The sequence below is a fragment of the Octopus bimaculoides genome, chromosome 28, assembly GCF_046866305.1.
Source record: "Octopus bimaculoides isolate indiv1 chromosome 28, ASM4686630v1, whole genome shotgun sequence".
NCBI lineage: Eukaryota > Metazoa > Mollusca > Cephalopoda > Octopoda > Octopodidae > Octopus > Octopus bimaculoides.
In genome coordinates this window covers 6,170,073-6,190,623 of record NC_142955.1, presented here as the reverse complement: position 1 = coordinate 6,190,623, position 20,551 = coordinate 6,170,073, and the positions used below count along the sequence as shown (strand labels likewise).

The window sequence follows — 20,551 nt, the reverse complement described above, 5'->3', positions numbered from 1 at the left end:
CATAATTAATTCAGAACATTGTGAATAAATGCGCATTACATTTGACAGATTAATCTGAATGCTAAAGGGTTATCATCATCGTTTTCTTGACCAATATTCCATGTTTGCATGGGTCACATGAGATTCACTGGATCTTTCTGATTTGGCGGGGTGCCACTTTTTATTTATGTTTTATTCAGTGTGTTTTCTACTGAAACACTTTTAAAACTTCGTATTTTTATATTTGAACTTATTTCGTGTTAAAAGTTGTCCTATTTCGGTAATTTCAACCAATCACTGACGTCTATTGAAGTGAAAACAATTACTGCTATGGAATGTAAACAACACGTTCTAGTGGTGTAATGGGATCTTTTCCCTTGAATAAAATTAGTGCCGTTGTTTTTCAACAACTATCGGCTGGTACTGTTATCTATAACATCATTTGTGCGTTTGTACTGGTTTTAGCTTGAGGGTTTTAGGGTTAGGGTTTCGGTTTTAGAGTTAGGGTTTGGGTTAGGGTTAAGGTTTTAGGGTTAGCTAAAACCAGTACAAACACACGAACGATGTCATAAATAACAGTACTGCCGATAGTTGTTGTTGACAAACAACGGCACTAATTTTATTCAAGGGAAAAGTTCCCATTACACCACTAGAACGTGTTGTTTACATTCCACAGAGGTAATTGTTTTCAAATCAATAGACGTCAGTGATTGGTTGAAATTACTGAAATACGACAATTTTAACACAAAATAACTTTAAAAAGATAAAATTTTCTCAACAACACTAAGAGTAAAAGATGTTTTATATGACACATTCTACCAGCGTCCCAAGTTTGAAAGTGTTTCATTAAGAAAACAAGTGGCGCCCGCCAAATCAGAAAGATCCGATTCACTGAGGTAGCTTTTCAACAGCTGGATACTCTTCCTATTGCCAATCCTCACCTAATCCCAAGATGATATAGTTCTTCAAACATGAGCAACTTATGGAAGATTGCAAAATGTGTGTTGTTCATGAAATTCAAACGACATATAACATGAGTGGCACAAGTCCACAATGTTTCTTTTTGTTTTCTTCTCAGACCAAGGGTGGGGGACAATCAACTTAATTGACTTCAATACTTCTCAGGTACTTATTAATTCACTAGTCTACCCGTGCCATCAGAAATGACAGCATGAAAATGATGCGGAAAATAAAATTAAAATAAAAACATTACAACCTTTATCTCAGTAATTGCTTCAACCCCTCGTTTCTAGTGAAAACCCTACCAGCAATGAGTTCCCCTTGTTTTTGGATGGTCCATTTCAGTATCAATTCTTCCATTCTTCTCGATGTTCTCTCTTTTTTGATTTCTCTCCTTTGTGTTGCTTCCTCTTCTGTTTCATCTTGTCACCTTTGCAATGCACTCATTCTTAGAGATTCTCTCCTCACTACTGCTTGCTCTTCTGATTCATCTTGGCACTTTTGTGTTACTCTCTCTCTCTCTCTCTCTGGATATCTTTCCTTTGTGCAGTTAGGTGCTCCTTTTCATTTTGACGTCTTCAAGCCTGTCTTCTTGCGTCTTGCACTCATCTCACTTCTTGTGATTGATTTAATAACCTTAATGTATTGTTTAATCTTCCTGCGCCCAGTTCTTCCTGAATGAGACTGGCTGTTCTTCGCCTTTGTCTCTCTCTGGCTAACCGTTGCCTTCTGTCTGATTCATTCTCCATAGCAGGTGGATAAGTATATTTATGTGTATATGTGTGTGTGTGTGTGTACGTTAGTTTGTTTATATTTCTATACATAACCATACAAAGTCCAAAATTACTCAGGATTACATTAATGGCATACACATAGAAACTTTATTTTTCCAGCATCGTCTATGCATTCTCTCTCTCTCTCTCCCAAAACGGAAAAAGATCTTGAAGACAAACTTCACCGCCTTGGCAAAATTCTTCCATCATAAATATTTACAAACATCACTGTATCAGCAAGTATTTGTAAAGATTTATAATTACCTTCCTTTTACATTTAGCTTTCTTTAAACAGACAATATTATCAAGCTTTCTTTCAATAGACAATATTTTATGACTTTAAAATTACTACTTATTTACTTATCATATATTCTATTAACTTTACAACGTTTCAAGCAGAAAAATCTTCCAGAACAGTCAAACATCCATAGAGATACAGAAAAAATAATTTTGAGGTGCAAAAATCTTTACTTATATATTGTTATTAATTTTTACTAGAAAAAAATCAGCAATCAAATAAAAATGAAAATGTTGAGAGAGAGAAATAAAGAGAGTGTGTGCATCTGTAGATAGAGATTATAATAGATTGTCCCAGGCAGTGAGCTGGTAAAATCATTACGATGCTGGACAACAGTTTCTTATATTCTGAGTTCAAATACCACTGAGGTTGACTTTGCCTTTCATCTTTTAGGATTCGATAAACCAAGTACCAGTTTAACAATGGGGTTGATTTAATCAACTTCTCCTATCCCTCAAAACTGCTGGCCTTGTCCAAAATTAGAAAGAATTTATTGTCCCAAGAAGGGTTGAAATATAAAGTCAAACAGTGACAAAACTTCCTAAACACTTTAGAGTTAAGTGTTTTAACATGCCACCACCCTTAACTATAAAGCTTTTTAATGAGCCAACAAGGGAGCTCTGCAATATCACTGCACCCACCCATTCACCTTTCTTGTATTTTTCCTTCCTCTGTGGTTTGTTCTGCAAGAAAAGGGAGTATTCATGGCCTCTACAGACCCTCCAATGCCAGTGAGTGATGTGGTTGAAGTTCTTCAGAAACATCTGCATAGTGACACAAACAGGGAAATCTTAAAGCAATGTTCTGAGACAGAAGCACTGACAGAAGTGATTAGTGCAAAGCCCAAGCAAGGTGGATACAACAGGAGGGAGAAGTCAGTGAGGTAGGCCTGAGAGGAGATAAGACAAGGATCAGAGGATAATGTAAGAAGTGAGAAGAACAGCTGAGGACCTGTGTTCAATCATACAGTCTCATGTATGAGCCAGTGAGGGAGACTTCTACATAGTAAGTAAGCCTGAGAGACAGCAGCCACTCACAATCACATGTGTATCAGACATGTTTTATGTATGTGGAAGTTTATGATTATAAAAGGGATCTCCAAATCTCCGTCTTAAAAAAAGACAATAGTCAGGGAGTTGATCATAGGTCTACTCAATCAAGACTGACCTGGGGATAAACAACAATGGTAGTTACACTAGTTCATTCTCATGCCTGAATTTCAGTTTTTTTGTTTTATATAAATAGCAACATTTTTTTTTTTATCTACACTGTTAGTGTTTAACCGATCAAAGCACTTACTCTTCCATCCTTAAAAAAAAAAAAAGCATAAGTCAAAACATTTGTGAAAATAGTTTTTAAGTAGCACTCCCACTCCATTTAGTTTCTTTGTAATTTTCTTAATGTATATTTTGTAATATTTTGCAGAAATACATTTTTCCAGTGGTGTACATGACATTTATGTTGATGAAATGAAACCAATTTTTTTCTTAATTTCATGTAAATCTGCATTATCAAAACATTAATGAAGGCAGCAAACTCGCAGAACAATTAGCATGCCAGACAAATTACTTAATGGCATTTCTTCCAGCTTTACGTCCTGAATTCAAAAACTACCACCATTGACTTTTGTCCTTTCATGGCCAATGAAATGAATACCAGTTGAGCGCAGGGGTCAATGCAGTCAACAAGCGCCTTCTGCCAAATTTTCAAGCCTTTAATAGAAAGGATTATTAAAAAAGTTATCAGTCCATAAAGTTGTAGTGGGGGGCACCAAACTATAGTTATGCTATAATTGTGTGTTGTGATCTTATTGAAGCCTATCTTACTTAATTCGTGTGGAGTTAAAGGGTTAGTGAAGAATTTTCTGGGGGGTTTTTTCTTTTTTTTTTTCAGTGTCATTTATTTGCAATCTTTGGTAAAATCACATCCGGCTATCATGCTCACATTTGAAGTACAAGGAGAAATATTATCTTGCTTGCAAAACAAAGAAGCTTGGTAGCAAAACAGGCATCAGGCTTTAGAAAACATGCCCTAATGAATATTGTCTTACCGATGTAAGCATGGAAAAGTGGATATTGATGATGATGTACCAAGTTTCCAGTTGTGCTCTAGAGACACTGCATTTGTCTCTAGAATTATTTCCCCTGCCATTGCTCAGCAACTGCAGGACATGAAACTCATATGGCAACTTGATGCACCTACAGTGCGCTAAAGGTTAAACAAAATTCATAAAGTTTTCAAAACATTTTAATAGAAGGTAGAGCCATCTTCATTCTTTAAAATCATTTAAAGAAACGTAAGGGTTAGTGATGAGAAGGGTTCTGGCTATAAAACAATGCCTCAATAATATATTCATCTAACCCATGCTAGCATGGAAAAATTGGATGTAAAAACGAACAAGCAAAATTTATCTTTGTTCAGGTTTTGTTGAAAACTAATTCCAGCTATGACCATCCCATGTTTTGGGTTTTTTTCTGGTTCTTTTTTTCTTTGTATCCAAGATTATATTATCAATGCATTTAAAAAAAAAATACATGTGATTTTAGGGACATTCAGTTACTATTTCTAGAGGCCTCTTTCATTGCTCCAATCAGTGAATGTATGTCAATCCATCAGCATAATAACCAGGAGGTAATTTCTAAAGAGCCTACTTATATTATGTGGAAATAACAGAGCCTGTATGTATGTGTGTGAATAATTATATGCATGCATATGCACTCTGGGTGTGTACATTCAGTGTATGACTGTAAATGTAATTGCTTGCATATTATATTACAATTATCCTGTATTTATGGGAAACACTTAAAGTCAGCTACTGAATATACAAGTTTCTTAATTCTTAAATATACATAAGAAATTATATGTGTAAACACACATCTATACATATACATATGAGGGGGTACTGAAAAGAAACTACAGGAGGATCAGTTGATTATGATTTTATTTAACATATTCCCTTCTCAGATTCACATACTTATTGCAGCAGTCCTTCAGTTTTTCTAAGCCCTGTAAAAAAACTGAGAAGGTTGGGCCTCCAACCAGGCCTTTCACAATACCCAGAAACTTTTCAGCACCCCCTCATATATATATATATATATATATATATATATATATATATATCTTCCCTTAATATAAATTTGAGTGATGTTTCTCTGTTCGTTAACTTCTCCAAGACCATTGGTGCAAGGACAATCCTAGGGAATGTCCGAAGGGAATCTATTTTTTTAAGGGCCATCTAATCGGGGCCCTATTGACTACTATTTTTACTGCATTTTAAACTAAATACCTGACATTGGCGACCGAATCAGAGCAATGACAATGACTTTCATACCATAAACAACCCCGGGAGTATTGTAAGGAGGTTCAATTTCTGAAGAGCAACATAAATGGGGTCCCACTGACCCCCTATTTTTACTGCATTTACCTTGCTCCATTGTTTATTGATTAAACTATGATCAACATCAGTGCTTAGCACATTTGCAGAAAGAAGCTTCATTACACAAAGATAGAAGGCCACGAAGCGGCCCGATAGCAGGGCCAAAGGCCTCAAAGGTACCCTCCACAGCAGCTAGTCTGAATGCTGCCTGAAGGGCTTCTTCAAGGCTAGTATCTATATATATATATATATATATATATATGTTTGTATGTGGATGTATGTAATTTGTATGTAACGGTATGTACACACACAAATACATATGTGTGTCACCATACAGACATACACATTTGTGTCCATACACATTTGTGTCCATACACATGTATATACTCATAGGTCCTTTGACTGACAACTTTCATTCATCTGAAGAATCAATCATGTGATGAAGAGCAGAGTAGCGACAGAGAGAAACATCAGCTTTGCATGAATAAATATATTGAACAGCTATCATATGCAAAATTCTAAGTTACTTAAGCCATGAGTAATAATAAATTCACAAGCAGTAGTTTTGTGGATAATTAATGAAATCCCAACACAGGGCTGAAAGAAATCTGATTGATACCTGTTCACGAAGATTTTGTTTATAAAGTCAAGTGTCTCCATTTGTTTCTGCTTAAAATCTGTTTAAATACATTCTGTAGTTACAGTACATCTGTATGCCGCCCACCCACCTTTTTTTTTTAACCCTAGACAGTCTTATAAGTTTATCAATGAATTGTTTGCTGTCCTTCAAACTACCCTCAAAACACAGGTTTTTAACATCTTCAGAGTTACATCTAGGAAAACAGCCACCTATATTTTTATTAATGGTGACCTCAGTTATCCAGAAATTCGTAGGGAAACCATCCATGTGACACAAAGTGCAAATGATTTTCTTAGAACTGGATTCAAACTGGTCTCAAGTAGTCACCTCAACCACAGGAAATAACAACACATTGAATCTGCTGTTTAACATTGCTCCCAAAACTTGGCATCAATACTAAGTACCTTTAGGCAACTCTGATCATGCTACACTTATTACTAATCTATCCCTTATGGGCAGAATGAAAAGCTGTCACCACCTCCAAACTGCTTACTTTGTCTGGAACAAAGCTGACTGGGATTCCTATGGAACTAAGTTATAGTGCCCAAACTAGCTTGCATTTTTTGATTCCAGAAATGTCAAGACTCTCCTTCAGCATATCTGTATTTCAATCTGCATTGCATCATACAAAGCATCAGTACTGTATAAAACAAGTTAGGAATCTCAAAAGAGAAACTAGGGAGACTGCAGCAGTCTACTTTGCCAGGAAAGAATGATAGGATGATAAACAACAATACATATATACAGAACAGAGAATAATACAAGGCACAACAGAGCATACAACCATATCAAATAGATGTCTAATATAAAAGGGTAATAAAATTTGAACGACACACAGCATTCAACTCAATTAAGTGAAACAGAGGCCTCACTCTTAGCTGGCCCTCTTCGTAATCCTCAGACAAGTCAGAATACTGATGATTTCAAAGAGTGCACAGAATTATTGCCAAATGCTATACTGACATTTTTACTGTTGGAAAAAATCCAAATGTACCATCTTCACATCTGTCATTAAATTCTATAGCATCTGTGGAATTCGCTCCTGCAATGCCGCAACACCACCTCAAGCGTTTGTATAACTGCTTTTTCCTAATTGTGTTGGTGTTATTTGTTTGCTTCTCAAATGCAGCAGGCTCTTTCTACTGCACCAGCTTTTGCTCCCCTTCCAATTCTTATTTTAAGTGTTAACCCAAAACATTGCCAGTGTTATTTCTCTGTTCAAAAAGGACAATTGTATATCACCTGTCATTACTGTCCAGTTTGTTTCACTAGCTACATTGTCAGATTGATGGCATCCTGTGTCAGAGAGAGATTCTGGAACTCTCATAACTTTATTTAATTGCTATGGCCACCTCACCAAATTTCTTGGAGATATCATCTGAATCAAAGATGGCAGCTTGTGGTTCGATATTATCTATCTCGACTTTGCCAAAGCCTATAATTATATGCCACACAAACAACCTGAGGCGAAATTCTCTGCAATGGACACGAGGGCTAATCAATATAACTGTTTGAAGTCAAAATGAAGTAATCATGGTACGAGGACATTCTACTCCTGATGCAATGACATTTTGTATACTGCAGAGATCTGTTCTTGTTGCATATATCAACATGAAGTATGAAATATGACATTAAGCTCTGCCTTGAGATAAAAGAAACAGATACTATATGCTATAAATCTTTTCCTGAATTGCTCACCGGCAACTGAAGCTTGCTGTAGATAAGCACACAGCTAAAGATTTTTGGAGGGAAAAGCCCAGAATTAACTAACTCCTCTTGACTACACTAAAATTCTGCAGGTCAACATGACTAAGGAATCATTATCAACAATGATCTGCATTGGATGAACCACATCTTTAAAATCGTCAAAAAGGCCAAAGATCTCTTAGTGTCCATGAATAAAACCTTTGTCAGTCACCCACCAAATATTTAACCCTTTAGTATTCAGATTTTGGTTCTCATTACTACCTTTATTGTTATTTTCTGTCATCTTTTTCTACACTTTTCAGAAAATTTGTAGCACACCTGAGCACAGTATATAATCTCATTTTTATTATTACACACACACATCAGATGTGTGTGTGTGTGTGTGTGTGTGTGTGTGTGTGTGTGTGTGTGTGTGTGTGTGTGTGTGTGTGTGTGTGTGCGTGCGTGCGTGCGCGTGTGTTTATGCTCGGTTATAATAAAAACAATTTTAAATTAACCTGATGGGTTGCTCTATACTTTTGTAGAGTACAAATTTATTATTCTAATATAAGAATGTTGTTGACAGTGACTTCGCAAGCAATCGTCAGACTAGCAGGCTGAAACTTTGAAATCATTGTCAACAACATGCTTGTTTAAGAATAATAAATAAATATATATACATATATAAACATACTTATATGTATATGTATGCATGTACGTACACACATAAGAAATAAAAGTATATACAATGTGAGTGTGTATATATGTGTGTGTGGAGGTATGTATCGTATTGTTGGCACTTCGGTTACGGCGACGAGTGTTCCAATTGATCCGATCAACGGAACAGCCTGCTCGTGAAATTAACGTGCAAGTGGCTGAGCACTCCACAGACACGTGTACTCTTAATGTAGTTCTCGGTGAGATTCAGCGTGACAAGGTTGGCCCTCTGAAATACAGGTACAACAGAAACAGGAAGAAAGAGTGAGAGAAAGTTGTGGTGAAAGAGTACAGCAGGGTTCCTCACCACCCCCCTGCCGGAGCCTCGTGGAACTATAGGTGTTTTCGCTCAATAAACACTCACAACGCCCGGTCTCGGAATCGAAACCGCTATCCTAAGACCGCGAGTCCGCTGCTCTAACCACTGGGCCATTGCGCCTCCACAGGCGGTATGTATCATATACACACATTCATACACGGTGCAGTTTCCCACTTGCCCATCAACAACAAAGACTATTGTTTACTGTCCCACATAAATAATTTATCGTCAACAACAGATTGCTTGCACAGTACACAGAATAAAATACAAAAAGCCAGAAAAGTGAACAGTAAAATAGTCTTGAAGAGGACGCATCTTCGTAGTCCCTAAACATATTAGAAAGAGCAGCCAAATATCGCTCAACCTCAAAATCATAAACTTAGAATACGCACATCTAAAATACATTTTACCTCAAAACGGTGGTTCTCGACCATCTTTTTTCCTATGAACCCCTTTGATTCCTATTCCACTCAAATGGACCCTCGTAGCCATTTGATGTTTAAAAATATCCAGTGATATTTTCATAATTAAATATTACTAGGAACTGTATAAGAAAACAGCGAATTCTGGTATAAGCATCCCATATAACTTTATTTTTTCTTTTTTTTTTTTGGCATTGTCAGAAACTTTTTGTATATATGATTTAAGGGCGATTTGGTTGTTATTTTTAGCACATCTCACGACCACCTGATACCTCACTCGTTTTTCAATATTTTTCTTCCCATAAACACATTAAATAGAATGATGACGCACCCAAGGGTGCTGCCTCGCTGGATTTAAGCAAAAAAATCGGACTGTCCATATTTTAAACTCGGCTTTAAAAAAAAGAAAAGAAAACTAGAAAAAGCGTGGAACCTTTAAGATTTATGATGGGGAGTGGGATCATAAACGAATGATTTCCCTTAAGTAGAAGACAAATTCGCAAAACTTTTCTGAAAATTCCAAAAAAATAAAGTTATGGGGGGTTATATGGGGTGCTTAAAACCAGATATCTGCCTTAAAAACACTTGTTGGAATATTGTGTATATTGTAGAAGTAAAATCAATTTATTGCACACAATTTTTAATAACTAAATCTTATGTGGACCCGCAAGGACCATACAGACCCCGATTGAGAAGCAATACCTTCAACCCAAGATAAGATGACCGCCTATGATCAAAGTTCTACTCCTCTATAAGCACTGAACAACAACGCCAGCGAGGATGGTCATGGGTGTTCCAGTTATGACCATCACACTTTTTATTATATCCAGGCCTACATGATCTAATACGTCGTTCCCGTCTTTTAAGCCTGTATGATGAATTTTGAGGGATATTTCGCTGCTGTTTTGAGCGTGTCACGTAGAGAAGCGCCTTGTTCTTGAGGCAGGCAGAAAACAAATTCATATACAGAACATTTAAGTAGTTAACAAAAAACCATCGCCTTCTTGAGCAATAGTACGGAGATGCGAGGGGGGGGGACAAGTAACTCGCATAGAAACATGCACTAACACACACACACACACACACACACCGTTCCATCGTATACAAGTTGTATTATTTTATACTCGATTTAAACTGGTTAAAAAAACTGTAGTGCGACTTATACACGGGTCAAAACTAAAAATTATGAAGAAAAAAAATTTTGTACCAAGATTTAAACACTAAATTAGAGGTACAACATACAGGGTGTCCACAAAGTCTGGGTACATGGAATAAATAAAATCATAACATAAACAATTAAATATAAGAAATAATAATTTCTTAAAGTATATGTTAATCCTCATGTGGTTACATGGAATAAATAAAATCATAACACAAGCAATTAAATATAAGAAATAATAATTTCTTAAAGTATGTATTAATCCCCATGTACCCAGACTTTGTGGACACCCTGTACAACACACATAGTAGATGGTCGCACAACCTGTACAAATATCAAATCATACATGCTATCATTTCAAAGAGTTGGATTCAATGCAAAATAGTTTCAAATAAGCAAGTAATAATAATAATAGTTTCAAATTTTGGCACAAGGCCAATTTCCGTGTGTGTGGGGTGGCTAGGTCGATTAAACCGACCCCAGTGCTCATCCGAAGGCAAAAGAGAACCCTGCGGAGATTCACTTTGCTTTTCATCCCTTCGAGATCACGCCTTGAATGCTTTTGATCGTTTAGTGCTGGTCAATAGCTAAACCACACATCATATACATACGTACAAAATAGTACACCATCCGAACACAGGACACCACCACCACACATTAAAACCATACATACGCAACTACAAAACTTCTTATTGCACAATAGGATGCAAGACCCGCGTGGGGGTGACCACAATGTGGTCGCGCGATGTGACAGAAATAAGAACCAACACTCCCTCAGATCATAGTCTTATGTGAATAACGTATATGAGCCGAGGGAGACTTGATAGAAAATAATAGCTAAATTTCTCTGCTCACACACACACACACACATGTATATACATATATATGTATATATGTGTGTGTGTGTGTCTAAGTCAAGGTAGGAGACCTAGAAATTCCTTTTTTTTTTTTTTTTCAGTCGTTGAACCAGAGCCATGCTAGGGCACTTAAAGGGTTAAAGTTGAGCAAATCGACTTCAATACTTATTCTGTTGGCCTTTTTCCGAACCGGAGATGTACTCAAACCAACACAGAGGGGAAACAAACAATACACACACACATATATATATATATATGTGTGATGGGCTTCTTTCAGTTTACATTTTCCAAATCCACCCACAAAGTTGTTTTGTTTTGTTTCGTGTTTTTGTAACGGCACTTACAAGATACTTGCTCAAGAGGCTGCGCAGTGAGACTGAACCCAAGACCACATGGTTCGGAAGCAAGTTTCTTAACCACACAGCCACGCCAGCGCCTCTCAGCAAACCCTACTGTCTTACAAACATGTATAAGCCAACGACGGAGACTCACTTCTACATTGATAACTAAATATGTTAGCAATGGCAGTCAAATTTCGCACAGCACACCATAATATGATTAAAATAATGCACAACACATTCTATAATATCGTCTTTAGATACACTAAATACAAAATCTTAAAAAACCCAGATGATCGAAAGTGAAGAGACTTTGAATATAAGACTCGGTCGATCGATGATTCGTTTGCTGGATGACCTGTCGCTAAACAATAACATTGCAGCATAACAAAATTTCAACGGGAGTATATGTGTATGTGTGTATATATATATATATATATATATATATATATATATACACACATACATGAATGCACATAACAATTAATGATTATAAATATAAATTTTAAACAACTGAACCAATAAAATGACTAGAGGCACGTTTAGAGCCTAATATTCTACAATTACAACCACCAAACACACACATATACACACGCGCGCGATGCATACCGACTATGCGCAGACATCTACAATGCATAAACTTAGAATACGTACTAATATATACACACATACACGTACATCTATATTAAATAGGTAATCTACACCACCTGAAGGGCATTTGTAAAATATTTCATTAAAAGAAAATTACACATTTTTCAGAAAGTTAAGAGGAAACAAAATTGGGGGAGAAGCACAGTTGTGTAGTTATATAGGTAACATTTTGTTGACATCTTCATTCATGCAATGATCCTGTCCTTTTAGACAGTAAGGTGTGCAATTTATAGGGAGACATGACAATTATTTCTTGCAGAGTGGAAGTGACCATGTATAGCTTCTCTTGTTAACATGGCATACAACGCATACGAAACACACATGAACACCCAGTCACACTGCAACAGATTTCACACACAAATAAACAATCGATATTATGTTTATACACACTTGTTAAGTACATAAAACACAGATATCAGATCACGAAATAAAGAAATAATTCTCTCCACATAAAACACTGTTATATTATATTAGAAAAAATATGTATACCCACACAAATTGTCCACAAAACCTAACATACAGACACCCGCTATAAATACTGTTGTAGTGTGTATGCGTGTATATATATATATATATATATATATATATATATATATATATATACAGCATTAATATACGCATGTGTATACACATACACACTATTGCAGTATATATACTGCAAAACATACACACTGTTGCAGTACTTATAGATACACACCCACACTGTTGCAGTGTCTGTGTGTTTGTATTGTCGCGCTAGATACATGCATAAACGTAAATAAATATGTATACATCCATACAACACATAAACACCCACTTAGGCTCCAACGTGAGAATAAATTTAAGAAAGGCGTGTTGAATAGTTACCAGAGATGACGAGAGCTTCGTCCGGTCCGGCTGTATGAATATTTCCCATTTTTCTTCAGTAGATAAAATTTAAATCACACACAGAGATATAATATATATATATATATATATATATATATAGTGTGTGTGTGTATATATAGATATCTAGATCTACCCACACAAAATATAGAGGCGACGGACGGATATAATAATATTATTGTTCTTAACGATCGTAACGATGAAGCTTTACTTTCCTTATTCTTTTGAATTTTTCCTTCCTTTTCTTTCTTCCGTTGGACGTATAACTGGGGCTGAAGGTTTCGACTTACCGCTAAACGACTATATACGTGTGTATAAAGTCAATTAACGTAAAATTAATGTATGTAGAGAAAGCAGAGAGCGGGGATGGTAATTGGTCGCCTTGCTGCCCTCCTTGTCTTCTTATGTTGGTAATGTTACCTTTCGATCTGATTTAAATCACGCACTGGTCGAGCGTGTATATATATTTACGTATGTATGTGTCTAATATATATATATATATCTGTGTATGTATGTATGTGTAGGTGTGTGTGTGAGCGTGAGGGAATATGAATAAGGAATGCCAACTTCTGTCAGTCACGGTTTCGCTCTTCGCTTTGGCCTACTTTCGATAACGTTACTACTCAGTAAATGAGGCTAAACACTGTTGCATCATGGGAGTTCACGTACGAATGTGAACATGGCTTTATGACTTAATAAAAAAAATACGTATAAAGCTATTTATGTATGTTATTCAGCAACGGACCAAATATCCGGCAAAATTGGTACTGGTAGTGTCCCGGGTTTCTGGGTTTTCCGGTTTTCTGGAGACAGTCGAAAGATATAGTTTAAATATAAAATAAACCATGAAAAGTAAAGAACTAAATTGTATTTAATAGGTTCAAATTAATACATTTCTAAAGTAGGGATATCTATTTACCAACATACGGCGGTGAGCATGCGGAACAAAATGCTTGAAGGGTTCAAATTCCACTGCGATCGACTTTGCCTTTCATCCTTTCGGGTGGGGAAACAAGTACCAATCAAGCACTAGGATCGATGAAATCGATTAGACCCGCCTCCCAAAATTTACAGGCTTTGTGCCTATTGTTTAAAGAATACTAATCCACATAAAATTCTTGAAATATATCATGCTATTATACCGTGGTTACACTATAATGCTACAAGTGACAAATAAAAGTAAAGAACACGATTTTATTTAATTGATATATGTACAAATTAATATACTTCCTTCTAAAGCAGAATATATTTAATCCCTCAGAAAAATTAAAAATAAAACTATTTTTAACACCATTGGCAAATTAACTAACTTCAAAAACAGTTTGTTTTTTTTCAATACAAGTACAGTATAGTGTACACTATTCCCAGATTTTGAGAATTCCGGATTTCTAGAAGGCAGACAATTGGTCCGGAACTGTATGTATAAAGCTATTTATATACCTAATATCAAATATCACAAAAGCAGTGGGATGGTAAAAAAACCCTAAGTGGAAAAAAACCACTGACGTTAATTATTCCAACCCGCAACTAGTTACGTCACTGTAACATTCTCAGTGATCGACTTTGCTATACATTCCTAACGTTCTGAGTTCAATCCTCTTTGAAGTGAATTCCTTTAAAAATTACAATTTTTCCCCCTTTTTTTCATATCTATGTTATAAAACGGTAAGAGAAGAATAGCGTCGTTGGTTACAAATTTCCGAAGAGACGTTTATTTATTGTTTACCACATTTCTGGCAGTGAGAATAGTCCGCGGGTGTGTCTTTAAACCGTGGTAGAACAAATATTACAAAGGATTTCGTTCGAAAAGCACAGTTTTCTTTGTTTTGCTTTAATCTGTTTTTGTTTTGTCTTTGTTTTTGTTTTTTTAAGTTTTCTTTTTTGCTTTCTCGCTAATGTTTTCTATACTCCGTTATATACATTGATGCACACACACACACACACACACACACACACACACACACACACACACACAGATATGTATATCTATCTATCAGTCTGTCTGTCTGTTATACTACAATGAAAATGTGGATGCAGAATCCTAGAATATTCTTAAGTACTGAACCTGGAAAAGTACAGAATAAGCAGTAACAGAATGAAAAAATGCGGGCACTGAGTACCAGAATATTCTTATGTATTGAAACTGGAAAAGTGCAGGAGAAGAAGAAAAAGCTTAAAATTTTGCTACAGAAGTGAGAATTTAAAATCTAAAATAGTAATAAATGCCCTTTTACATTTTCTATTTTTACTTAAAAGTTTAAATTAAAATATTCAAGAACTTATTTATTTTCGATTTTAGTGAAAAGAATAATCAACTGCAAGTTTACATATCAAAAAATTGATATTACAAATTTATATATTTTAAAAAATGACATAATAACAATTTATGCAAAATTGTGCATTTTTTAAAGGAAAGCTAGAGTCATTTCTACATTTTGAACTCAATTTGTTCATTAGCTTTCATTTTTTTAAATATTTTTCTAACAGTAAATAGAAAATACTTTGCTATCTAATAATGCAAACTTGAAAATTATTAATTCATTTGTTTCTTTTAAAAAAATTTTTGTACCATTTTTAATCTTTTGAATTGCATATATTCTACATCAGTTTAATTTTATAACTTAACAGCTGTGATTTTAAATGTTTGGATGATGAGTTCTGATAGGAAAATAAAATTAAAACAACAATAATATACTATTAAAATAAGACAGAAACATTTCAACTTAATACAAAGAAATTTTCAAATCAAAAGTATTAACTTAAATTTTTAAAAACTACAAGAAAAAGCAAAAAAAATATAAAAACAAAACACTGCACACACTATTTCATAAACAATTTTAGAAATTTATTTAGCAATTTCTAACTTGAGTAGAAAATACTTGAAGATTTTTCTCTTCTTGTCCTGTACTTTGCCAGTTTCAATACATAAGAATATTCTTGCACTGTGTGCCTGCATTTTTTTTTTTCTTTTTTTTTTCTGTTACAGCTTATTCTGTACTTCTCCAGGTTCAAAACTTAAGAATATTCTAGGGATCTGCACCCATATTTTTCATTCTAGTCAACATGTCTGGTTCTGGGGAAATATTACCTTACCTGTAAACAGGTGAGATATGGCAATAGGTATGGCTTCCAGCCATACAAAACCCACTGCTACAAATTCCATTCAAACATGAAAAAGTGGACATTACAATGCCGAAGAGTATGACGACAACAATGAAGATGAAGGTGACGAAGAGGATGAAGGAGACGATGATGAAGATAAAGATGACAATGAAGATGTGACGGTGAAGATGAAGGTGACGGTGAAGATGAAGACAACAATGAAGATGACAATGGGGATGACGATGATGAGGATAAAGACAATGATGAAGATGAAGATGATAATAATAACGAAGACGGCAATCAGGATGAGGACAACAATGAGGATGACAATGACGATGAAGATAAAGATGATGATGAGGATGAAGACAACAATGAAGATGAAGGTGACGAAGAGGATGAAATTGACGATGAAGAAGAAGATGACAATGAGGATGAAGACGATGATGAGGATGAGAATGAAGATGGTGATGAAGATGAAGACAGCAATCAGGATAAAAACAATGAGAATGAACGGGACAATGAAGATGAAGATGATGATAAGGAAGAAGATGACGATGAGGTTGAAGATGACAATGAAGATGAAGACGATGATAAGGATGAAAACAACAGTGAATATGAAGATGATGATGACGATGAGGATGAAGACCACAATGATGATGAAGATGAAAATGACGATGAGGATGAACATGATGAGAATGAAAACAAATATGAGGATGAAGATAACAATGAAGATGGAGATGATGATGAAGGTGATGAAGACCACAATGATGAAGATGAAGAGGACGATGAGGATGAAGAGGAGAATGAAGACAACTATGAGGATGAAGATGATGACAATGAAGGTGATGAACACAATGATGAAGATGAAGATGACAATGAGGATGAAGACAATGGTGAGAATAAAGACGGTGATGAGAATGAAGATGATGATGAGGATGACGACAATGAGGATGAAGATAACAATAAGGATGAGCAGGACAATGAGGATGAAGATGATGATGAGGTTGAAGATGACAATGAGGATGAAGGCAACGATGAAGATGAATATGATGATGAGGATGAAGACAATGATGAGGATGACAATGAGGATGGAGATGAAGACGATGATTAGAATAAAGATGACGATTAGGTTGAAGATGACAATGAGGATGTACACGATGATGAGGATGAAGATGAAGATGACAATGAGGTTGAAGATGATGATGAGGACGAAGACAACAATGAGGATGAAGATAATGATGAAGATGAAGACCACAATGAAGTTAGAGATGATGAGAATGAAGATGATGAGGATGAAGACGACGATAAGGAGGAAGACGATGAGGAGGAGGAAGATGATGATGAGAATGAAGACGACAATGAGGATGAAGATGACGATGAGAATGAGGATGTAGACAATGATGAGAATGAAGACAACAATTAGGATGAATGCGATGATTATGAGGATGATGGCAATGATAATGATGAAGATAACAAGGATAAAGATGAGGATGAGGATGAAGACGACAATAAAAATGAAGACAATGAGGAGGACAATAATGAAGATGAAGAGAATGATGAGGATGAAGGTGACAATGAGAGTGAAGATAATGAAGATGTTGATGACAATGAGGATGAAGATGACAATGAAAATGAAGACGATGAAATAATGAAGATGATGAGGTTGAAGACAACAATAAAGATGAAGATGGCGATAAGTTTGAGGATGAAGGCAATGAGGATGTAGACACTGATGAAGATGAAGACGATGATAAGGATGAAGACAATGATGAGGATGAAGACAATGATGAGGATGAATACAATGATAAGGATGAAGACAATGAGGATGAAGATGACGATAAGGATGAAGACAACAATGAGGCTGGAGATGATGAAGATGACAATGAGGATGAAGATGACAATGAGGATGAAGATGATGATTAGGATGAGGATAAAGGCAACAATAAGGATGAAGATGGTGATGAGGTTGATGACGATAATGAGGATGAAGGCAACCATGAGGATGTAGACCGTGATAATGATGAAGATGAGAATGAAGATGATGACGATGAGGTTGAAGATGATGATGAGGATGAAGACAGCAATGAGGATGAAGATGACAATGAAAATGAAGATGAGGATGGGGATGAAGATGAGGATGAGGATGAAGACAGCAATGAGGATGAAGATGACAATGAAAATGAAGATGAGGATGGGGATGAAGATGAGGATGAGGATGAAGACAACGATGAGGATGAAGACAGCAATGAGGATGAAGTTGACAATGAAGATGAAGATGAGGATGAAGACAATGATGATGAAGATGATAATGATGATGAAGATGATATATAATATCACATGATCAACCAGACTATTGGACATTGTTATACATTGCTGGTTGCAATGCACTTCACATCATTTTAGCTTTTGCTGGCTTAGTGATTATCATTATTATTCAGTAGTTGTATTTTTATAACGTGCTTTCACTTCACTACCGAGCGCAGCTCTGTGCACCTTGGGTATGTGCTGTGGTTTGCTGTGGTGCTCTTATGTTTACTGTATTGAAAGTGTTTTGCGTAGAATGTGTGCAGTACCCAGTAGTGCAATTTTCTGTATGTTATATATATTTGTAAGTCCTGGTGTTTTTGTTATGTATTTGTCTGAATATTTTTTTATTATACCTAAGGCACCTACTATGATAGGAATTGTTTCTGTTTTTAGATTCCACATTCGAGTTATCTCTATTTCCAGGTCTTTGTATTTTGAAAGTTTTTCCATTTCTTTTAGAGAAACGTTGTCATCTGCTGGTATTGATACATCAATTAGAAAGCATTTTTTTTCTTCATGATCTTTGACAACTATATCTGGTCTATTGGCCTTAATTTCTCTATCTGTGTGTATTGGCATATCCCAGAGTATGGTTGCTTTCTCGTTTTATTATTGTTATTATTATTATTATTATTATGATTATTATTATTATTGTTATTATTATTATTATTATTATTATTATTATTATTATTATTATGTTCAGGTTCCAGCCCAAGCTGCAGCCACAAAGTCCCCGTGCCACACTTCTCAGTCCATCATCACTGCCTGAAGGCCTGGATACATTCCAGGCCAGTGTTTGTGATCAACTTATCTATGCAAGTGTTGGCTAGGCAAACTGGCCAACATTACCCCTATCAGAAGGCTACTCAGTCACAGGGTTATCCATTTACAGCTGAGTGGACTGGAGCAATATGAAATTAAGTGTTTTGCCCAAGAACAGAACATGCAGCTGGTCTGGAAATTGACACCATGATCTCACAATCATCAGTACAATATGCCTAACCACTAGGCCATGCACTTTCATACACACACACACACACACACACACGGACATAGACACACACACAGACACACACCACACACACACGACACACACACACACACACACACACACGACACACACACACACACAGACGACACACACACACACACACACACACATCGGTGGAAGTGGATGCTGCAAGCTCTGCATAGCTGAACAAGACAATACTTAAAGACTCAATAAGATTTGGCTCACTGAATATTCTCACCAAGAAATATTCACCCAGAAATATTCTCACAATGTATCCATTTCAAGTGCTACCTGCTGCAAAATTGGGATTCCCCATTCACTGATTAAGCTCATAAGAGTCCTTATGATCTGTTAGCGGGCCAGGGGGTAGATTCCTATTCCCTAAACTGGCTGCTTTAGAGGAGATAATCCACCCTCACCAATGCCAGAACAATGCCCTGATGACATTTTGACTGTAACAACTTTCCTTCTCCGAGAGATGAAGAGTTAAATTTGTCTTTGTATAGAGTTTGATGAGCTGTCCACAAAGCTGTGGCTTTCATAAATGCAAAACCATTGGTCACTCTATGACCAGACTTCAACTTTAGTGCCATGCTGGTGGCACGTAAAAGCACCCACTACACTCTCGGAGTGGTTGGCATTAGGAAGGGCATCCAGCTGTAGAAACTCTGCCAAATCAGATTGGAGCCTGGTGTAGCCATCTGGTTCACCAGTCCTCAATCAAATCGTCCAACCCATACTAGCATGGAAAGCGGATGTTAAACGATGATGATGATTATGATGAAGATATATATATATATATATATATATATATAAATAATTATATATAAAGGGCATTAACTGTGTAGTAATGCCTCACGCTTCGAGGGACTAAATAAGTCAAAAACTACCAAAAAATAAGCAACATATTTACTGAAAGCAAGGGAATGCAGCTTTCAAAATTTATCTCTTAAAAACATTTAACTCAACGGTAGACCACTGGTTTCTCAATCAAATACAGAAAAAACTGTGAAGTAACCTGTATTCTTTTGTTCATCAGTACACATATGGTCAAGATACATAAAAATAAACAAGAATCAAAGCACATGTTA

At 35.9% G+C, this 20,551-nt stretch overlaps 2 protein-coding genes across 2 annotated transcripts in view; one reads left to right on the top strand and one right to left on the bottom strand.

Moving 5' to 3' along the window:
- Positions 1-13,716, bottom strand: part of LOC106872323 (flotillin-2) — a 79,519-nt gene extending 65,803 nt beyond the window's left edge. Inside the window, exon 1 of the mRNA XM_089343932.1 lies at positions 13,022-13,716. Within this exon, the coding sequence (XP_089200058.1) occupies positions 13,022-13,070 (49 nt within the window). The 5' untranslated portion in view covers positions 13,071-13,716. The remainder of the gene's footprint in view (positions 1-13,021) is intronic.
- Positions 13,717-15,142: 1,426 nt separating this feature from the next.
- Positions 15,143-17,571, top strand: LOC128251188 (uncharacterized). The gene is made up of 4 exons (XM_089343776.1): positions 15,143-15,231; positions 16,026-16,142; positions 16,316-17,240; positions 17,271-17,571. Exons 1-4 carry the CDS (start codon positions 15,143-15,145, stop codon positions 17,562-17,564), a joined length of 1,425 nt encoding a protein of 474 aa, XP_089199902.1. The 3' UTR covers positions 17,565-17,571.
- Positions 17,572-20,551: the final 2,980 nt, after the last annotated feature.

Bases quoted from the DNA above. Each gene is read 5' to 3' on its own strand.
- LOC128251188 (XM_089343776.1), top strand. From the start codon at position 15,143: ATGCGGGCACTGAGTACCAGAATATTCTTATGTATTGAAACTGGAAAA. The intron at 16,143-16,315 runs GTGAGATATGGC...ATGACAATGAAG, and splicing joins ATTACCTTACCTGTAAACAG to ATGTGACGGTGAAGATGAAG. The intron at 17,241-17,270 runs GACGATGATTAG...GATGACGATTAG, and splicing joins ACAATGAGGATGGAGATGAA to GTTGAAGATGACAATGAGGA.